This window comes from Microcebus murinus, chromosome 1 (genome assembly GCF_040939455.1).
Source record: "Microcebus murinus isolate Inina chromosome 1, M.murinus_Inina_mat1.0, whole genome shotgun sequence".
Lineage (NCBI taxonomy): Eukaryota > Metazoa > Chordata > Mammalia > Primates > Cheirogaleidae > Microcebus > Microcebus murinus.
Window position 1 is genome coordinate 2375782 of NC_134104.1, and position 21838 is coordinate 2397619.

At 39.0% G+C, this 21838-nt stretch overlaps 1 protein-coding gene across 8 annotated transcripts in view; it reads left to right on the forward strand.

The window, feature by feature from the left end:
• HSF2BP (heat shock transcription factor 2 binding protein) overlaps positions 1-21838 on the forward strand; it is a 175582-nt gene that overhangs the window by 59819 nt on the left and 93925 nt on the right. For all 8 annotated transcript variants that reach the window (XM_075999728.1, XM_075999781.1, XM_020284678.2 and 5 more), the window contains one exon: positions 6483-6586. In XM_075999728.1, coding sequence (XP_075855843.1) covers positions 6483-6586 — 104 coding nt within the window. The remainder of the gene's footprint in view (positions 1-6482; positions 6587-21838) is intronic.

Sequence of the window (21838 nt, forward strand, 5' to 3'; positions counted from 1 at the left end):
ATTAATTTCTTTCTATTTTTAGTAGACACGGGTCTCGCTCTTGCTCAGGCTGGTTTTGAACTCCTAACCTTAAGTCATCTGGCCTCCTAGAGTGCTAGGATTACAGGCGTGAGCCACTGCATCTGGCCTACACGTAGTCTTTTATAAAAATTGTATTGCATATTGTACTTCAGTATTATCTTATGGTGCTAAGTTGCCTGCATTAGATTTTGGTCAGTTTAGGATGACTGATTTGTGGTTTTGTTTCTGGGCAGTGGACATCACACTCATTTCTTTTTCTTATTGCTAGTTTGTTTTGAAGTCCTGTGTTTATTCTTTGTTATTTGTGGGCTACAAGTTATGTTTCCTTTTAAGATCAAGAGAAAGGTAGTTTAGTTGTATCTGTTTTACTTTGAGTGACTCACATTGTGTCAGGAGGTCAAGGAGTGCCTGCTTTCTTCTCAGGGGAGAACTTGTTCCGCCCCAGGGCTTGCACAGTTAGGAAAGCAGAGCTTCCTTCTTACTGGAAGTGAGCCCTGTTGCTTGTGCGGCATTTCGCATTCACCAGCACCCTTATTTCAGTCTTGCTTTCAGTCCTTGTACTATGGACGTCATCTGTATCTAAAATGATCAAGACTGCAAAGACTGGGGAAGTTGCTTTTGCTCTTTTGGAGCCCATTAATTCCATTTATAACAGATCTTTCTTTTCTGCTTAGGTTTGTGGTAGGAAGCAGAATTTGCCTACCTTTTTTGTCATTGGAAGAAAGAAATCTGATTCCTAGAACACTAGTGTGAGAAATGACATTTACTTAGAATATCATTACTAGCAGAGTAAATTGAATGGGCGATTAGAAACTTGATTCATTATTTACAAATATTTTTGGTTGGAATAGAAATGTGATATTAGAGAAAACATTTGCATAAGAAACAGAAGGTCATTTTGGGTTTGTTTTTTGCTAACTCCTGTGTGACCTAGAAGTCTTTGGTCTTCTGTGAGATGTAGTCTGGCAGTGACATGAGGTCTCAGGTGACACTGTTGTTGTCATAATTACATTTGTTTCATTTTAGCTTCTTAAGGATAATGGATTTTGAACAAATACAAACTTTTAAAGACATTTGTCAGTTTGTGAGTTGTTTTTGCCACTTTAAATCTAAAAGACAGTCAATAAAAAATTTCATACGGACATATTTCTGAAGTTTGCCAGATATTACGGTTATTACTAGATGTTAGCTTGCCTATTAAGATCTAGAGAAGATCTTACTTTTATGCTGTAAAGCAGAGATAGACAAACTTTTTCTGTGAAGGTCAGATAGGAAATATCGTAGGGCCGTAGCGTCCCTGTTGCAGTGACTCTTGCAGTCTTGCTGTTGCCTGTAGGAAAGTGGCTGTGGACAGTACATTTAATTTTAAGAAATTCCATCTATGTGTGTTTGTGATCTGAAGTACGAACTTTCTCTTCTTGGAATTGTGGATTAGAGACCTCACTAAATTTTAGTGAAGGTGCTGAATTTTCCTCATGAACACTACATCTGAGTAACTCTTAATACCTCATTAAATAGGTTACTAGTGAGTAGCTTTGGAATGTGTATAAAAATTGTCAGTGAAACTTGAAAAGACTTGCAGTTTGGCTCATTTTTAGCCTGGTAGGAGGCTGAGATTTGAGAACCCCTGTTCTGGAGTGTGCTTGCACAGCTTTATCTTCTCTGCGTCCATGGCGCTGCCATCAACTCTGAAAGTGCCCACAGGAATGCGGGGGGGGGGGGGGGGGGGGGGAGACCTTGGCCTCTGCTGTCTGGCTCTGCTGAGGCCATCAGTCCTGGATTTGGCTCACTTTCCCACTTGTACTAGTCTGTACAAGTGCTGGCCAAGACAGACAAGCCATGGTGCTTGCTTTTGACAGACTAAGTTTAGTGAGGAAAGCAGATATTTTAACAGAAAACTGTAATAAAAGTTTTCCAGGGCATACATTTATTTCATGTACCATGATTTACTGAGTTAGTCCCTTGTTAGTGAACTGGGTCAGGAGCACTGATTTTCCTTTTACTGCAAGTTCCAATATGTCTTGTCATGGCACTGTTACCAATTCCATCTTCATTTAAAAATTTGCTGTATTTCTTATTATGGAATTACATTAATTCTGATTTTTAAAAATAGTGAATTAAAATATTAAAAAAAAATCTTGGCTACTGATCGTTTTGGCACCCCCCCCCCCCCCTAATTTGCAGCCGAAGCAGGGGCTTTACTCTCCTCATCCTAGCCCACCCTGCTGGTGAAGTAGACTGGCTGTTGTAGAACGTATGTGGTGGGGTCTCTGGCCCCTGTCATCTTTTCCTTGAAGAGAAGGGTGTTTGTACTAGCAGGTTGTCAGCTTTGCCTAACTCACTTTTACACTGGCTCCTCCTCGGTGGTTCCTGTCCCACGCCTGTGCCTCATTCCTCCAGTTCACAGCTCCCCCTCTGGGGGGGGGCTTCTCTGTGTCTGCCTCATGCTTGTGCAATTCAGAGGCCAGCCAAGGACCCAGGAAGGATTTTTAGGCATATTTTAGTGGTTCTCCTATTCTGTACCCTCCTTTCTGGATTTCCTCTTCCCTTGTTTCCCATTCTGGGAACACTGGACTCTGTGGTTTGGTCTTAAGCCAGTCATCCATCCACAGGTGTCTGAAGGAGGCAGCTACCCCTTGCTGTGCAGTCATGCCCAAATCTCCACATATTTGCCCTCTTTGTCTCAAAAAATGTTCTTTTCTTTCAAGGGGGCGCTTCAACTCCAGTTTCTGTCTGCTTTAGGCTGCTTTCCAGTCCCCTTAAATGTTTCTTCTGTTTTGTTCAGAATTTGTGATTTTTCTTGGCAGGAGGGTTAGTCCAAGGCAAATAACTCTGCTGTTGCTATAGCTCATTCATTTTTAGATTTGTTTCCTAGAATAAGTGTTTAAGGGGGTGTGTGTGTGTGTGTGTGTGTGTGTGTGTGTGTGTGTGTGTTACTTATTTCACTAGCTCGACTTCACAAGTTTTATTTAGTGTATTCATTATTCAATTCTAAGCATTGCCTAATTTTCCTCATAATTTCTTATTTGGCCTGTTTTTGTAGAGGTGTACTTTTAATTTTCTAAATGTTTGGTATTTTAAAACTTTAAAAAATTGATTTTTAACTTAATTGCATGGTGGATCAGAGAGTCAGCTTAATGTAAGAGGTGTCTTAAAATCTCCCATTATTGTAGACTAGGTCAGCTTTTTCTTGTAGTTTTGTCAGTTTGTGCCTTTAAATATTTTTGAGGCTGTATTATTAGGTGCATGCAAATTGAGAATGATATTTTCCTGATGAACCAAACCTTTCAGCATTCTATATTTTACCTCTTTATCTTTAAAAATGCTTTTCTCTTATTTTCTTTTCTATTAACATAGCTACTTCAGCCTTTCTTTTTTGGGGGGGTAATATTTGCTTGATACAGCTTTTCCCATTCTTTTACTCTCAAACTTTCTGTGAACTTTTGTTTTAGATATATTTCTTTTAAACAGTATATTGTTGCATTCTGTTTTTCATCCAGCATAACAATCTGTAACCTGTGCCTTTTAATAGGAATATTAATCTGTCCATTAACATTTGCAGTTAGTGGAATACTTGGATTTATTTTTTCCATCATGATTTTTTCTTTCTATTTAGTATGATTTTTCTGAGTTCTCTTTCTAGTCAATCTTCCCTGTATCTTTTTCTCCCTCCGTTTTTCTTCCTCTGTCCCTCCCTCCTCCTTTTGAATTCACTAAGATCTTTTCTGAGTTTGTATTTTTCCTCTAATGTCTTGAGAGTTTACCTCCATTTCTGTCATCCAGCGATGGGCCCTATTACAACTTTGATGTATTTGGCATATACTTGAAAGTAATGTCTTCCTCTCCTGAACAGTGGAAGGATCTTAGAATGCTTTAATATTTACCCCCTGGATCACATGCATTCATGGACTATATCTTAGCTCTATTGAAAAACTTCAAAAATACCTTATATTAGACATTTTAATTACTGCTTTTATGACCAATGTTTACTTCTCTGTACCCACATCTCCCTTTATCTACTGTTTCTCCTTGTATCTCAGAACATTTTTCTTAGATCATTTTCCTATTTTTTTTGAAGCCTATCCTTCAAATTCTTTTAGTTCATGCATGTTTGTGGTAAAATCTCTGAGGTTTTCTTGGCAATATTTTTTACTTTACCCCCTTTGATGAAAATATTTTTTTGTTGAGTTTACAATTCTTAGTTTATTATTTTCTCTCTATACTTGGAGGATATAATTTCCTTGTCTTATGGTTTCTACTTCTATTGTTGAGAGCCCGGCTTTCAGTGTAATTTTTTTTGTAGGTAATATGTCTTTTCTCTCTGGCTGTTTGTAAAATCTTTCTTTTTGGTTTCCTATAGTGTGACTGTGATATGTGTAGATTTTATTTTTATTTATCTTTCTTGAGATTTTTTTTGCCTCTTGAATCTGAGGGTTTATGTTTACTTATTTCTGGAAAAGTCTCAGCCATTACCTTTTTGAAATATTTTTTTTCTTTTGTTCTTTCTGTTCTTTTTTATGGAACCCTAATTAGAAGAATATTGAACTTTCTCCATTTAGCCTCCATGTACACTAACCTCTCTTTTATCCATTTTTATTTTTTGCTGTGGTTTTTTTAGCTCTATTTTCTGTTTAGTATTTCTCTTTTCCCATGTAGCTAATTTTGATTATTTTTTTATTATTATAGTTTTACATTTTGATTATTATAGTTTTTTTTGTAAACTCTATTGTTATTTTTTAATTACCTGGTCATGCATAATAGTAGTCCTAGCTTCTTGATCATGTTTTACATTTCTTTTAAAATTATCTTTACCTATTAAACATGTCCATTTTCTATTTTGCAATTGATACTTCTAGTATCTGAAAAAGTTTTGGTTCTGGCTCTGTCATTGGTTCTTAGTGCTGGCTGTTACTTATATGGTCTTTTTTTTTCCTTAAGTGTTTTATGATGATTTTTGTTATGAGCTCACATTTGCTGATACTGTATTGGTGGGAATTCTTTGAAGACCAGGTTGAGAGTCCTTTCCTTTAATGTCCAGAAAGCTGGGGGAGCTCCTAGCCCAAGCCAAAATTTATATTAAAATTTAACATAAATTTTAATTTATATTACAATTATTGGTTTGGAGATTTTTCAGGCCTGCCAATAATGTGTATTCATGCTCAGCTTAAACGTTTATTCTTTTCTGGTTTTCAGCAGGGCTTGCAATCTGAATGCCTGTCTGTGTGTCTGACTGAGACTTTTTCTTCTGTCCCTCTGCATAAAGCCTCTATAACTGAAGCCCTGGGCTTCTGTAATCTATCATCGTTTTGCACGTATCTCTCAGAATTTGTGTTCTCACTTTATTTCTGATCAGAGCTGTTTTTCCTTTGTTTCTTGCAAGCTCATGCATTATTTTAAAGGCTTTGCAAAATATCTGCCTAGCCTCTTTTATTGCTTTGCTGTGTGAAGTGTTTGGGATCTCTGTATTCTGCAGTATCTTTAGAAACCATAGTCCTGTAGTTTCCAACTTTCATTACACTCTGAATTGCCAGTTGTAGTTCATTTCCTGAAAGAGCTTGTAAAATTTTACTCAGTAAATTGCTTTGGTTGTTAGGGATGACCGAAGTTGTAGTATTCTTCATTCCTCATGTTGTGGATTTAGCAGTCTTGTTATCACCAGACCTGGCTGCCCAGATGTCATGTGTAATGTTCATTGAATAAAAAGATACCATTAGATTTTAGATGGCTGAATTGAACTTTTTTTTTTTTTTTTTTTTTTTTTTTTTTTTTTTGAGGCAGAGTCTCGCTTTGTTGCCCAGGCTAGAGTGGACAGCAACCTCAAACTCCTGGGCTCAAGCGATCCTGCTGCCTCAGCCTCCCGAGTAGCTGTGACTACAGGCATGTGTCACCATGCCTGGATAATTTTTTCTATATATATATTAGTTGGCCAATTAATTTCTTTCTATTTTTATAGTAGAGACAGGGTCTCGCTCTTGCTCAGGCTGGTTTTGTACTCCTGACCTCGAGCAGTCCGCCTGCCTCGGCCTCCCAGAGCGCTAGGATTACAAGCGTGAGCCACAGTGCCTGGCCTGAATTGAACTTTGAGAGTACAGTACACTTATGAATTGAGGATACCTGTATATTAATACAGTATCGGTAATAAAAGGGATGAATCAGTAAATATGGTTGTGAGGTTTCCTATAGAACGTCTCTGCATTTGTGTGTCTTGATTATGTGAGTGTATAGATAGTGGTATTATATGATATTGCTAAAGTGTCCCATTTCCCTGTAGCTTCACTTAGACAAATCTCACTTCACATACCTTATACTTACATACTTACTATCCAGATTGTGGAATTGGACATCTGAAATTTAAGGAAAGCCTTAGCTATGTTAAGGTCTTCTTCACTAGGAGATGTATTTAGGATGAAATACAGGGTGGACGGACCAACATCTCAACGCCATTTTCTTTTACATTCCAGGTTGATGCTGATGTCCCTGTATAATGTGAGCATCAATTTGAAAGGCTTGAAATACATCAGTGAGAGTCCAGGATTCATCCCTTTGCTGTGGTGGCTTTTGAGTGGTAAGTGGGGGTGGTCAGTTGTACAGCTCCTGGTACAGTTTATATAGTAGTCCCCCCCAATCCATGGGGGATGCACTCCAAGACCCCCAGTGGATGCCTGAAACTGGATAGTACCAAACCCTGTATAGCCTATGTTTTTTCCTATACATAAATACCTATGATAAAGTGTAATTTATAATTAGGGGCACTAAGAGATTGACAATACATAATAATAAAATAGGACAGTTACAACAATAATTGTGCTTTGGGGACATTATTAAGTAAAATAAGGGTGGCTTAAAACACTGTAATACTGCAGTAGTTGATCTTATAACCTAGATAGCCACTAAGTGATTAATAGGTGCTTAGCGTCCATGGACATGCTATATAAACAGGGATACTGCACCTCCCTGGTTAGACGGGGACAGCTTGAGATTTCATCACAGTACTCAGAATGGTGTGCAATTTAAAACTAATGATTATTTATTTCTAGAACTTTCTATTTAATATTTCCAGGCAGTGGTTGATTGTGTGTAATTGAAACTGTGGAAAGTAAAACCACAGATAAGAGGGAGCTACTATATACCTTTTCCTCTGTAGATGAAGGAAGTTTTAAGTATTAGAAGGTAGGATTGATTATGTCAATATGTTATTTTTTTTAAAGATTTCAAATTATAGAGAATTCATTGGTATGCTCAATTGCTTCAGTTCTACTTCTGAAGTATTGTTTTCAATTTGGTTATGATTTACTGGTGACCCTGTAACACAAAGAAAAATTATCTTACAAAACAGCTGGTAAAAGGCATGAACCTGTCCTATTCTCTGTGGACACCGTAGTACTGTACGTGGGGTATGTAGCTCTGAATATCAGATAAAGGACAAGTCCCATTATTGAAAACTTTGGGTAAAAAGAAATTGGAGAGACTGCAGCACTGAAGAAAGAGATGCATGTGTAGGGTATGTATGTGTTTTAAAGTTTTCTTTAAAATAAAAAGCCCTCTTTACTGCTTACCTTCCTCTTCACACTTAACCACCAATTTTACCTAAGGTTTTGTCCCAATTTCATTATAATTTTTAACACTGTGTATTTAATGGATATATATTTTACTTAAGCATGCAAAAATACTGACTTTCCTTTTTCATAATATAATCTCGTCCCGGCCTGCGGGACCTTCTGTTACTCGCGGGGGCGAGGGGGACCTTGCCTGAAAGAGATGGGCGAGAGAAAGGAACGAGACCAAGCAAAGGGTTGTCAAGGTCTACTTTACTTGGATTTTTAGTAGGTTTTATATACAGAAACAAGGAAGTAGAAACAGAAAAATAGAGTGGGGGGATGATGAGGCTTGGGTGTGGGCTAATCAGCCCCAATCAGCATCCCAATGGCACTGGAAGCTGTTTGTGATGGATCACTCAACCCCAACCTGGCAGGGGGTCCGGAACAATTGCAGGTAGCATGCCCTGGAGCAAGCACGTCATGGAATGCATTCTTCTCGGAACTATAGCTGGGGGGCTGGGTGCTATTTTCAGTCTTAGGCTGTTTTCCGTGCAGGACAAGTCAAGACTAGTCAGGTCGTTAGAATGTGGAGGGTCTTAGTCTCCAACATCATCTCTGTTTTTGAGCTCTGTTTCTACCTGGTGGTGAATGCTTATTTTTTTAAACAAGTTTATTGAGGTATAATTGACATGCAATAAACTACATATACTTAAAGTGAACAACTGATAAATATCCCCTCATAAAATCCTTACCGCAGTCAAAAGAAAGAGTAAGCCCACCACCCCTTTGTGGGCCCTCCTTCCTGCCCCTCTGCTCCCTGCTTTCTAGAGAGCCACTCACCACCTTTCTGCACCGTACTTTAGTTTTCATTTTCTCAGTTTCCTATAAATGGAATCACACAATTTGTATTCCTTTTTGCTTAGCTTCTTTCACTCAGCATAATTATTGGAGATCCATCTATGTTTTGTGTTAATAGTTCATTATTTTTTATTGCTAACTGGTATTGCATTATATTGATATTTACTCATTTGTTGATGGACATTTGGGTTGTCTTTAGCTTTGAGCTATCACAAGTAAAGCTGCTGTGAACACACAAGTCTTCACATGGACATGTGCTTTCTTTTCTATTGGGTAAATACCTAGAAGTGGAATGGCTGGGTCATGTGGTAGGTACATGTTAGTTTCTATGAAACTGCCACACTGTTTTCCAAAGCGGTTACACAGTTTTATATTACCACTAACAGTGTATTAGTGTTGCAGTTGCTGCATAACCCTCACCAACACTTGGTATGGTCATTCTGTTTAATTTATACATTCCAGGGAGAGGTGTGGTGACACCTCACTGTGGCTTTAATGGGCACTTTTATTGTGACTGATGATGTTGAGCATCTTTCCATGTGCTTATTTGCCATCCACATCTTCTTTGATGAAGTGTATGTTTATATGTTTTGTCCATTTAAAAAATATTGGGTTGATTCTCATTATTGAGTACTGAAAATTCTTAATGTATTCTGTATCTCAATCTTTTGTCAGATATTTGAGAAAAATATTTTCTCCCTGTTTGTGGCATGTTTTTCATTCCCTTGAGAGCATCCTCTGAACAGCAGAAGATCTTAATTTTGATAAAGTTTATTTACTTTTTCTTTTATGAATCATGCTTTTGGTGTAGAAATTTTTGCTTAAATCAAGGTTAAAGGTTTTCTAATGTATTTTCTTCTAATAGTTTTATAGTTTTGAGTATATAGCTATATGATTTGGTTTGAGTTAATATTTCTGTGTGATGAGAGGTGGATGGATTTTTGGAGGAGGGCTTGTCTTTTGCATAACACTATCTAGTTGATGTAGCAACATTTGTTTTGAAGACTCCTTTCTCTAGCGAATTCCCTTTGCACCTGGTTGAAAAATCAATTGGCAGTATATGTGAGAGTCTAGTTTTGGACTCTGTTCTGTTAATCCATTTTTTATATCAGTATGCCAATACCATGTTTTATAATAAATCTTGGTAACTTTATAATAAATATTAAAGTCAGGTAGTATAAGTCCTCCAACTTTGTTCTTCTTTTTCAAAGTTGTTTTGGTTGTTTCTAAGCCCTTTGCCACTCCATATGAATTTGAGAATTAGCTTGTCACCTTCTAGAAAAAACAAATCTTGTTGATATTTTTATTGGGATTGTGTTGAATCATCAGTTCAATTTGGGGTGAATCGACATTTTAGCAGTATTAAGTCTTCCAATCCATGAACACAAGTATACATTTTTATTTATTGAGATATTGTTGGGACACAGGGGTCTCTCCTGTTTCTTCATGTATTATGAGGGAATGACCTGAACTCCTTTGATTCTGGGATTCTTTTCGTGGTTGTGTGTTTTGTGCACATCCTTAGAAGATAGAGATACCATCTCCCTCCAGAGCAAAGGGTGGGTTTGTTTATACCCATGTAATAAAGGTAATGTTTCCCTCTAGGGCAAAGGTTAGGCAGACTACCTGCTATAAAAGATGTGGGTTCCCTGAGCTTGGGGTTCCTCTCACAGGACACAGCCCGTGACATGTGTGTGGCCCTGTGGATTTGGGTCTTCAACCGGCATAAATGCTGATACTCTGGCTGTGGTTGTTGCTGTAACAAAAGTTCTTTGTCCGTGTTTCTGCTAGCATCCATGAAACTATAGCATGCTAACTTGTTAGCTTGCAAGTCGGGTAAAGCCCTAGACCTTCCACAGTTTGAGGGAAAGTTGGGGGGTTATGTTTGTGCTCCACAATAATGCTTACCCACCAGGGGTTGCCTACTTGACCAAATAGCTTTGTTTTTTCTAGAGAATCATAGAATCACAAGTGGTTCCTAGACCTGACCTATAAGGTACCTCCTAGGCTTGTTGTTACGGGCCAAGTGCAAGGAGACAGTGCCATTTCAGGGGGAGAGTGGTGTGAGGGAGAGAATAATTAAGTAAGAATACTTAATATTTTTTGAGTGCTAGTCACTTCTTTAAGTGCATCACATATATTTACAGATTACTTCCATCAGTACCCCATACGGTAAATATAATTGTTTCTATTTTATTTTATGTTATGTTATTTTTTTATATTTTTTTATTTTGTAGAGACAGAGTCTTGCTCTGTAGCCCAGCCTGGAGTGCAGTGGTGTGACTGTAGCTCACTGCAGCCTCAAATTCCTGGGTCCAAGTGATCCTTCCACCCCTACCTCAGCCTTTTGAGTAGCTGGGACTACAGATGCCTCCCTGGCTAATTTTTTAAAATTTTTGTAGAAAGGGGGTCTTACTATGTTGCCCAGGCTGGTCTCAAACTCCTAGACTCAAGTGATCTTCCCACTTAGCCTTCCAAGGTGCTGGAATTATAGGCATGAGCCACCACACCCAGCCTATTCCTGTTTTGTAATTAAAAAGACACATAAAGGTGAAGTTAGAAGGCCAGGGTTATACAGACACTAGTGGGTGAGCTGGATTCTGAAACCCTGACTGCCTGGCTCCACATCCTGTCTCAGCCACTCGAATGGATAGCTGCCCAGCAGGAAGTGCCTCAGAGATGGAAGCCTTAGTTCTGGATGCTTCTCACCTTTAGTTGCCATTAGGCCTGGCTTTGCTCTGAAATAATATGCCAGTCTCTATTTAGAGTAGTTTGTAGCTGGTGGTCCTTCAGCAGCCTTCTGTGAGTTACTTACTTTCTCATTAAAAGAGGAACACAGGCCAAGTGTTCTCTATGGCCCTTTCTAGATATGGTTCTTCAGAAGTTTCCTGGGGTGGGTGAAAATTGTTAGGAGTTTCATCTTAATTTATGTATCTTTGTCTGTAGAAAGCATCCCAAGAGTGTTAGCTTCTGACAACCATCAGAGATAGTGTTCTCTGACTTGGGTGGATTTTTCCTTCTTAAACTTTGGGTCATGGGCAATATGAAGTGGTTGTTAAGTTGTCATAATGCAACTTTTTGCTCTAGGGGCATCCAAGCCTTCCTTATCCGTGAAGACAATTACTGGTTCTTTGAGCACTGTGAACACAGCCCAAACCTTAATAAATCTATTGCAAGGTCATCTTACTTGATATCTTTAGAATCATTTGTTCTAAAGTCAAACAAAACAAGGTCTACTCAAGCCCAGGATCTTTGAACCCTGAGTTATGTATGACGTTAATTTAACTGTAAATTTGTTATAAACTTTGGTATGTATTTTGGGGAGGTATATGTATTTTATTATAGAATAGGAAAATAGAAATACAAATAGTTCTCTGGAAAGTAACATGTGCTTCTTGGTGCTTGGTGGTGGTGGTGGTATTACTGTTTTCAGAAACTAGACTGGGGTGGAGAAATGTTTCATGTGGGAAGCCGCATTAATTTAGCTGTAATCATACAATGCCACATTCTAGAAATTTCAATTAGATATACTTAAAATGTACATTATTTTGTAAAAGTATAACTACTATGTACTTAATAATTTCAAAAGATGAAAACTATTTGTTAATTTTAAAGTTAACTAACCTTTTAATGACTTTGTTGTGTCTGCTTTTGGTTGGAAAGCATTTGAATATTTGGTTACAGCATGGAGGTTGCAGTTTCACTTGACCCTCTAGATGAGTATCAGTCATTTGTGACTTTAAGGGCATCTTGATTTGGGTTAGGTAGGAGAAAGGTAGATTTGCAGCAATAAATGGTTGAAAAGCAAGAACACATTTTGGGGGCATGAAGGTGTGGGTATCCTACTGCATCTTTCCATATTTCAATTGTATCTTTCTTAGCATCAAATAATGGCTTTAAAGTGTCATCTCCTGAGAGCTCAATCAATTCTATCTGTAGTTCTTTAGATGCCTTGGTGATATGCTGACACGCTAATTTGAGTATGATGTCATGACTCTCAAAGTCAGTGAAACTTTCATTGTGTTCTCCATTTAATAAGTCTATAACAGCTGCGTATTCTTTAAATGATTCGCATATATTGTCCTGTTCATCAATGACCTTTGCTAACTGGAGAAAATGTTCATCTGAAATTTCCTTTTGAAGAAGTGTTTGAAAAAAATACAGATTTTTCGAAATGCTTGGATTTTTTGCTACATACTATATGTAGATTTAGTTATTTTAAAGAACATGGGCTTTGGACCCACTAGACTCAGATTTCAATTGCAGCTTTCCTGCTTGTGAACTTACCTAACTTTTAAGAATCCTGCTTTCCTGATCTATAAAATTCTACCTCAAGTATCTTAATGTGTATTAAAATGCAGTAATGTCTGGGCCAGTACTTAATATAGTAGGTGTTAAATAGATATTACTTTTCTTTTTTATTTCTAAGAAATTCTAAGTAACCCATGCTGAAATGAAAGCTCAAGAATCCAGACTTCTGTCATCCAGAGTGCAGGATCAGTTGCAATTAATCATCCCTGACTAAATCATTTTACTTCCTTTAACCTTTCATTTTTCTTCTTTTTATTTAACTATGTGGCTGGCTTTTTCTCAGGCTTTGTCCACATTCTTCACATTCCTCTTATGCCACAGAACTGGCATAGAACTCTAGCAAATAGCTGATGAGGACAGAGTGTATCGGGATGGTGACCACGTGTTATATGACTGTTAGTACAAACTAGTATCATGATCGCACGTGGCACAGTCAGCTGCCTTTCCTGCCCTGTTTACAGTGCTGACTGGACAGATAGGCATTTACTCCCCATCTTACATTTGTTTGGCTTGTTTGAGTAACAGGAAACATTGATCAAGTGCCAGCAGATTTGTGCCTTCAGCCTAGACTTCTCTCCCAAGCTCTACATTCAGAGATCCAACTGTCTGCTTGACATCTCCACATGGACATCTGGGAGACATTGACATTCATTATGTTTAGACTGAACCCCTAATCTTCCCCCACACCAAACTGTTCTCATAGCTTTCTAATCTCAGTTGATCACAGCTCTATTTTTCTAGTTTCTCAGGCTTTTAAAAACCTTTGAGTGATCCTTGACTCCTTTTTATCTCCTATACCTCCATCTAATCTTTTAGGAAATCCTGATGGCTCTGCTTCAAAACATATCCAGAATCTGATTGCCATCTACCATAACCAGCTAGTTTTGAGACACCATTGTCTTGGGTTGAGAGCTTCCTACAGGTCTCCCTATGGTCCATCCTTCCAGGCCATGGATCGGGAGCCAGGGATATGGTAGAATAGATCCCTGATCAACTTTTCTTACTGAACAGTCAAAATGCTGGGTGAGGCCTGGTACAGTGGCTTGTGCCCATAAACCCAGCACTTTGGAAGGCCGAAGCGGGAGGATTGCTTGAGGCCAGGAGTTTGAGACTAGCTTGGGCAATATAGCAAGACTAACCTTGTCACTACAAAAATAGAAAAATTAGCTGGGCACAGGGTAGGTAACTGTAGTCCTAGCTACTCTGGAGGGTGAGGCAGGAGGATGGCTTGAGTTCAGGAGTTTGAGGCTGCAGTGAGCTATGATGATGCCACTGCACTCTAGCTATGGTGACCAAGTAAGACCCTGTCTCTAAAAAAAAAAAAAAAAACAACTTTTTAAAAATTCTGGGTGAGATGCAAAAAAACATTTTTAAAAGTGTTCCTTTGAGCTAGAAAAAAAGTAATTATACCAAGAGCACAAAAGTCAAATGCAGGGCCGGGTGCGGTGGCTCACGCCTGTAATCCTAGCTCTCTGGGAGGCCGAGGCGGGCGGATTGCTCAAGGTCAGGAGTTCAAAATCAGCCTGAGCAAGAGTGAGACCTCATCTCTACTATAAACAGAAATAAATTAATTGGCCAACTAATATATATAGAAAAAATTAGCCGGGCATGGTGGTGCATGCCTGTAGTCCCAGCTACTCGGGAGGCTGAGGCAGCAGAATCGCTTGAGCCCAGGAGTTTGAGGTTGCTGTGAGCTAGGCTGACGCCATGGCATTCACTCTAGCCTGGGTAACAAAGTGAGACTCTGTCTCAAAAAAAAAAAAAAGTCAAATGCAAGTGGGAAGACAGATAGTCCAACAAAGAACTGAGGTTTTTGCTTTGAGGGCATTTTTCAAATTTGACCTTCAATTTCCATGGCTCACAGAGTGGGGGCGGGGACCAGAGACAAAGCACACGCCCCCCCCCCCTCATTCCCCTGCTCAGGTGAGTAGCCTAGAAGTGAACGCCTAATGGTGTTTATCAATAGTATAAGGGTAAGCTAGAGGTACTCCCCCAATCCTTGACATCTTTAGGAATATTTTCTGTTTTGACCTTTGGCGTTGAACATAGGAAAAATCTCTTTTGAAAATTAATAGGCTAGTTTCCATCGCAGACTTGAAGCTTTAATTCAGACCACCTGGTGGTCCTTATGATGATTAATTTCTTTTTTTTTTTATGATGATTAATTTTATATGTCAACTTAACTGGTCCACAAAGTGCCCAGACATTTGGTCAAACATTATTCAGGGTGTTTCTTTCTGTGAGGGAGTTTCTGGATGAGATTAATATTTAAATCAGTAGACTGAGTAAAGTAGAATGCCCTACTTAGCATGGGTGGGCCTCATCTAATCAGTTAGAGGCCCAATAGAACAAAAAGGTCAAGTAAAAGGGAACTCCTTCACTGCTTGAATTGGGTGGGGCATGGATCTCTTCCTGCCTTTGGGCTCAAAATGAACATGAGCTCTTCTTGGGTCTTGAGCCTGCTGGTTTTCTGACTGGAACTGTACATTGGCTCTTCTGGGTCTCCAGCTTGCTCACTGCAGATCTTGGGACTTCTCAACCTCCGTAATGGTGTCAACTAATTCCTTATATTACAGTAATTATCTTTATCTGTGTGCTTATCTATCTATTCATTCATCCACCTTTGCATGCTATTGGTTGTTTTTCTGGAGAACCCTGAATGATACAGTTCCCATTTAGAGAAAAATGTAAATCTTTTCTATAGGATTCTTCAACTTCTACCAAGTTGTTAAAGAATTCTTATGGACAGAGTTCCAAGATCCGAGCTTGCATCTTAAAAATCACGAAAAGCTTAGGGGGAAACATATATTAGTGAAAGGCAACAAATAGCAAGTTTGTATCATCAGACCTGCAGAAGGTTTCAGATACAAGAATTATCAGACCAATATAAAATAAGTATGTTTAATATACTTATAGAAATAAAAGAAACGATTAATATGTGAGCAGAAGAGTAAGAAATTATAAAAATGACTAGGCAGATGAGAAAGGATCAAATAATATTTCTGGAAGTGAACATGATAATTGCAATTATACATTTATTAGACAGTTTTAAAAGCAGATTATACATAGTTGAAGATATAGTTAAGTTGATAGATCTGAAGAAATTATTTAGGATGAATCACAGAGACAGAGATGGGAAATGTCAGTAGGTAAAAAACATGGAGGAGAGATGAGGAATCCGACTAATCAGAGCTCTGGGAAAAGAGGAGAGAGTGAATGAGACAGAAGCAGCATTTGAAAGATAATGACAGAGAATTAACTGATAAAAGACCCAGTCTTTAATTTGAGAAGTCCACCTAATTGTAAGCAGGATAAATAAAAAGAAATTTACGCTTACACACATTGTAATGAAAACTATAGAAGAGTAGAGATATTAATACAGGTAGGCAGACAAAAGATCTGTCTCTTCAAAGGAATGACACTTGAACTGATAGTTGTCCCCTTAACAGTATCAATACAATGTCTTAATGCTGCCAGAAAAGAACTGCCGACCTGAATTTGTATCTCTCCCCAAATATTTTTCAAGAACAAGGGTGAAATAAAGGCATTTTGGACAAAGAAAAACCGAGAGTCTGTCATCAATAGAGCTTCCCAATCAGCAGTTCTAAAGGTTGTAGTTCTGGAGTGTGGAAGAGATGAGATACAAGTAGGAATGAGCAAAGAGAGTGACAAATATATGCATAAATCTAAATGTTGACTATATATAAAGCACAACAGAATCAAAAAACAATAGACTTAAAATACCAAGAGCAGAGTAGGCCTTGTTGGGGAGGAGTGTGGTCAGAGCTCTAGCATTATGAAGTTCTAGTCTTATTCAGGAGGAGAGTAAGAGTAATGATTGATTTTAGGATTTTAAAAGTATGTAGGTTAAAATTTATAGGGTGCCATAGAGAAGATAGAGTATGTTCCTGTAGCATTAGTATAGAGTAAAATGGAATATGCAAAATAATTCAGAATATGACAAGAAAAGAGAGAAAAAAAGAAATGAAAATATAAGATGAAAGTAACAAATCCAAATATATGTGCAGTTATGGTAAATGTAAATGGACTGAATGACCCAGTTAAAGACAGTATTATCAGGCTGGATTTAAAACAATAATCCAACTATATATTGTTTGTAAGAGTCTGTCTAAAACACAAGGTGAGAACACAGCTCGAGAGTAAATGGAAAAATATACCAGGTAGAGTCCCAACAATTCACCAGAAAGATATAAAAATCCTGAACTTATTACTATATATACACCTCCTAATATAGTCTCAAACAAGAAAAACTGAAGAAAGTATAAGAAATTATTCACAAATCCCTAATGGTCATGGATATTTTAACACCTCACTCAAAATTGATATATCAAAAAGACCAGAGAATCAACAAGTAGATGAATGATTTGAAAAACACAGTTAACCACCTTGCTTGATAGGATACATAGACTATATGCAACTGGAGAATGTATATTTGTTTCCATCACACATGGATCATTTATAAAAAGTGATCATTTCTGGGGTGTAAGGTAAGTCCCAACAGATTTCACATGCCCAGAACCATGTGGAATATCTTCTTTGGCCACAACACAGTGAAGCTGGAAATTAGTAACAAAAAGAGAATTAATAAAATTCCCATGTGTAGAAATTAAGTAGCTCATGAGTAATAGAAATCATAATAGAAGTCAAGTTATTTTGGACTAAATAATAAAAATGTTGCATATCAAAATGGATGAAATGCACCTAAATCAGTATTTAGTGGAAAGTTTATTAATTTAAATGCTTATATAATAAGAGAGTAAAGCAGAAAATTAATGAACTTAAACAGCTTAAGAATTGTAGAAACTGAAACAACCCAAAGAAAGGAGGAGGAAGAAAATAATAAAAGAACAGAAATTAATGGATTGTGCTAGGCAGGTTCAGAAGATTTGAGATGGTAGTAGAAAGCATCAGCAAATTAAAGCTAGATCAATAGAGATTATCTGTTCTGAAGTACAGAAAGATAACAGATCGAAGAAAAATGATGTAAGCTTAGAGATCCATGGGACACTGTTGAGCATACCAGTGCATGCACTGTAGTCCCTGAAGGGGATATAAAGGGGTGGGGGGCAATAAAACAATATTTGAAGAAATGTCTAAGAACTTCCTAACTTTGTTGAAAAACAGTCTGTACATCCAAGAAGTTCAGTGTACTCCAAGTAGGATAAACACAAAGAGATCTACATCTAGACCACCATAGTCACATTGTTGAAAACTTAAGACAAAATCTTTAAGTCAGCAAGAAGAAAAACATGTATAAGAGAAGCACAGTAAGCTTAGCAGCCCACTTCTCTTCAGAAACGTGGTCATAATGCAGAGGCAGGGCACGCTTAGGGTTCCAAAAGACAAGACTGTCAGCCAAGAATTCTGTGTCCAGCAAAAGTATTCTTCAAAAATGAAGGCTAAAAACCTTTCTGGATAAACAAAGACAGAATTTTATTGTTCGTAGACCTTTGCACAAAAACTAAAGAAAGTCCTTAAGGCTGAAAGAAGATGACACGGAGCATAACTCCACTCCAGAGATGTTGGTAGGGATGGCTTGCACTGTGTGACGTGGCATAGGCCCTGATGTTTCAGAGGCACTCTCTGTTTGAGAGACTTGTTTGAAAGGATCTAGTAAGAATGAAAGATCTTGCGTTGCTCTGTCTTCCCTTAACACCTCATGTCTATATTACTGTGTCATCTTAGCTGGCTCCTCCATACTCTGCTCTCACTCCCACCTATACATATCCTAAAAGTGCTCCTTTTGGTTACATCATCCCTCTGTCAATACATAGAGCTCTCTCTGTGTCTCACTCTTGTCTGACTCAGCACCCATGCTTGGTTCTCCCTCCCTTCTCTCTCACTAGGCTCTCTGCTGACTCCCTAATTGGCCTTGAATGTTGACAGCCCTGAGGTGAGGCTTTTACTCTTCTGCTTAGTAGCTGTAGGACTGTTAGCAAGATCCTGGCCCTCTCTCAAGTTCTCTTCCCCTCATCTGCATAGTGGGGACTATGGAGGTCGTGTACGTCAGGTATCCCCCAAGTGCCTGGCATCCAGGGGCCACTGGATTAATGGGTGTTCCCACTTGCCTGGTCATCTCTTTCTCAAATATTCTGCACAACTTCCTATGTCTTTGCTCTCCTACCCCCAGCAACTTTGAATACCTCATTTTCTCTCTCTTTCCTATTGCTGTCTGTCCTTTCAGGCTCAGCTCAGATCATACCTCTTAGAACTTGCCTTCGGCTGTCCCCCCACCCCACATCAAGTGCTCCCTCTTTGGTTTCCCAGTTTACACAAAAACATTACGATGTGTACTTGTTACTTGTTTCATAAATGCTAGTTAGCTCCAACCAGACTGTGCATTTCTTATTGGTGAGAACAAGATCTTAAGTTTCTTTTGTTTTTATTTATTTTTAAGCTACTTTAATTATATATGATTGACATATTAAAAAGCTATAATAGTTAATATACATGTTTCAGTGAGTTTGAAGCTAAATACATGCTATATTTAGTATAAATATATTTAGTATAAAAAAAGTATACTGAGGCTAAGTATATATACTGCCTCTCCCAGTGCCCCTCAGCTCCTATCTCCGTCCCACCCATTGTAGAGGGAGGTCTGGGCTGCCAGTGCTTGCTGGGAGATAGTGTCTGGCTTCTCTTAGGCCATGGTTACCTGGAGTGCAGCATTTACCTAGCTTTACATGTGGCTTCCTGCCTCAATTCTGGCTTTGCTTTCCAATTTTTCATTGGCCTGAGTCCTATGGGTCTCTGTAAGTCTTCCACATGCATGTCCCATTCTTCCTAGGCCTCTGGCTGTTCTTGTCAGTGTCTGCCTACAAGCAGTTAGTGGCTGCATACCTCAGGCCCAACACCACCTGTAGACTCCTCCTGTTATGCTCACTCCCCAGATTGAACCCTCAGATCCATTGCACCAGCCTAGACTGGGATTGGGTTCTCCAAGTTTCTTTGGATGGGGTAACGACTCTGAGCTGTGGACATCAGGACTTAGTTTCTGTGGGGCTATAGCTGGGATGGGTTGCTCAGTATGCTCCTGCCTTCATCTCCTGCAGCAGGGCTTCTGCCCTGACCACTGGCTGGTGTGGGACCAGCTGTGCCCACTGTAGGACTGTAGCCACTGTGGTGATCTCAGTGGTGGCAGTGTGCCCCGACCTGGCCCAGACTCTTTCTCCAGGAATTTTCTGATTTGAGCTGGTGAAGAAGAGTGTGTTTTTCCACTCTTGGGTCATGGAACTATTAGTTGTGACTCTAGAGCTGTCTGTGGCCATGTTCCTGGCCTCCTGGAGAAAGTTCACGTGGGCACTTAGTTGCTGAATCCAAGACGTAAGTACTGAGACGAGATGCAAAAGGAATCCTGCAGCTTGTACTCGGCTTCTCCCTTGCCCAGGCCTGGCCGTTTAGCTTTTTCTCAAATTTTCAGTTACCCTAGCATCTTTTAGAAATAACTCCTTTTGCTTTTCTTAAGCTAATTTAAGCATCATTTTCCTTTCAGTGAGGGCAGTGTACCACCCTCCCCAAGGGTGTGATTACTTGTCGTCTTATGTGGCACAAGTCGTGCACTTTCCCTGATGGTTCTGGTTGTTGTTTGCCATGTGTCTTCCACACTGGAATGAGAGCTCCGAGAGGGCAGGGGTCTTTCTTTAGTTCACTGATGTATTTCAAGCACCTACAACACATAGGAAGTGCTCAGAAATACATTTTATCAGACGAGATCGGGCGCGTTCAGGGTGGTGTGGCCATAGACAGAAATACATTTTAAATTAATAAATAAAAGACTTCAGTCTGAACACAGCTGTGTATCATCTCAGACATGGATGAAAAGCTATTATCTAGAATTTGGTTATATCATGTATTAACACAGAGAAAGACAGGGATTTACTAACTAGTGGAAGTTTAGTTATATGTCTTCATAATTCTTTAAACTCACGTCAGTGGCATTGCAAGATTACTATCCGTGTTATGGTTCTAGTAAGTTGCTTCCTCTTAGCTGCATGGACACTGGATAGCCATTTGGTAGAAAAGCAAAATACTTAATATAAGATCTTTACTGACAAAAATTTTCAATATAAATATTTTATTATGTTGGTCAGATATTTCTTTTAATACTTTGCATTAGCCCAGTATTTAGCCTGTTTGTCTAGCAGATGTGGATTTTGTCTTTTAAAAAATCCCTCAAACTTTGTTGACTTGTCCTTCAAAAGGTCTGATAGAACAAAAATCTTGCTTCACCTCCTCTTCTGACGAGGGGTGGCTAGAAAAGGGCCAACGAGGCCAACCACAGTGGACACACAGAGCTCAAGGCAGCCCGCTCCGCTTCCCTCCACTCCCAGACTCACGGAGCCCGGGGAGCCCACAGCAGGTACGAGGGTAACCAAAGCACCGAAGCTGGGGCCTCCCCTCCCTCTTTGCTTCTCATGAGCCCCTGCCATGTTGTCAATCAGCCCATTTATATTTTCTTCCTGCTTTAACAACTGGACACGCAATGTCTGGACATATAGGATTTGGTATTTCTCAAATGTTAGAGTATCTGTATCACAGTTCCGATAACAGGTGCATTAATTCAGCCACGAAGGTGACAGGATACGAGAAGAACAAGATGCTTCATCTGGATGCGTGAGCATGCTCATCTTTCAGGGTGACACAGCACCGTCCTCTCGTGCTGACAGGAAGAGCAATTTATTCAAAGCCTGTACATTCTCCCGGAGGAAGCCATAAATCTGCCACAGAGAATTACACCCTTCACCTAAGTTTTCAGACTCCCTTTAGGAATTTGAGAAGATGTACCTCTCTGGTTGCAAGAGGAGAGGAACTACTACCCAAGGCTGTGGGACAAACTGTAGTACTGGGCACCCTCTGAAGGCCTGATTCTTTCCAGAAGGAAATGATGATAAAAATAACTTACATTTGACTAGCACTTTACCACTTATAAAGTGCTTTCACACATATTACTGCATTTTTACTTTGGGGGGAAGTCTTTTTAGCACAATAGAAAATAAAACACACTGCTATTAAGTAACCCTGCCAAATAAACAGAAGTGTATCTTAGACTCAGCAGGACGGCAGTGTGAACTAATGTTAGTCCTGCTACA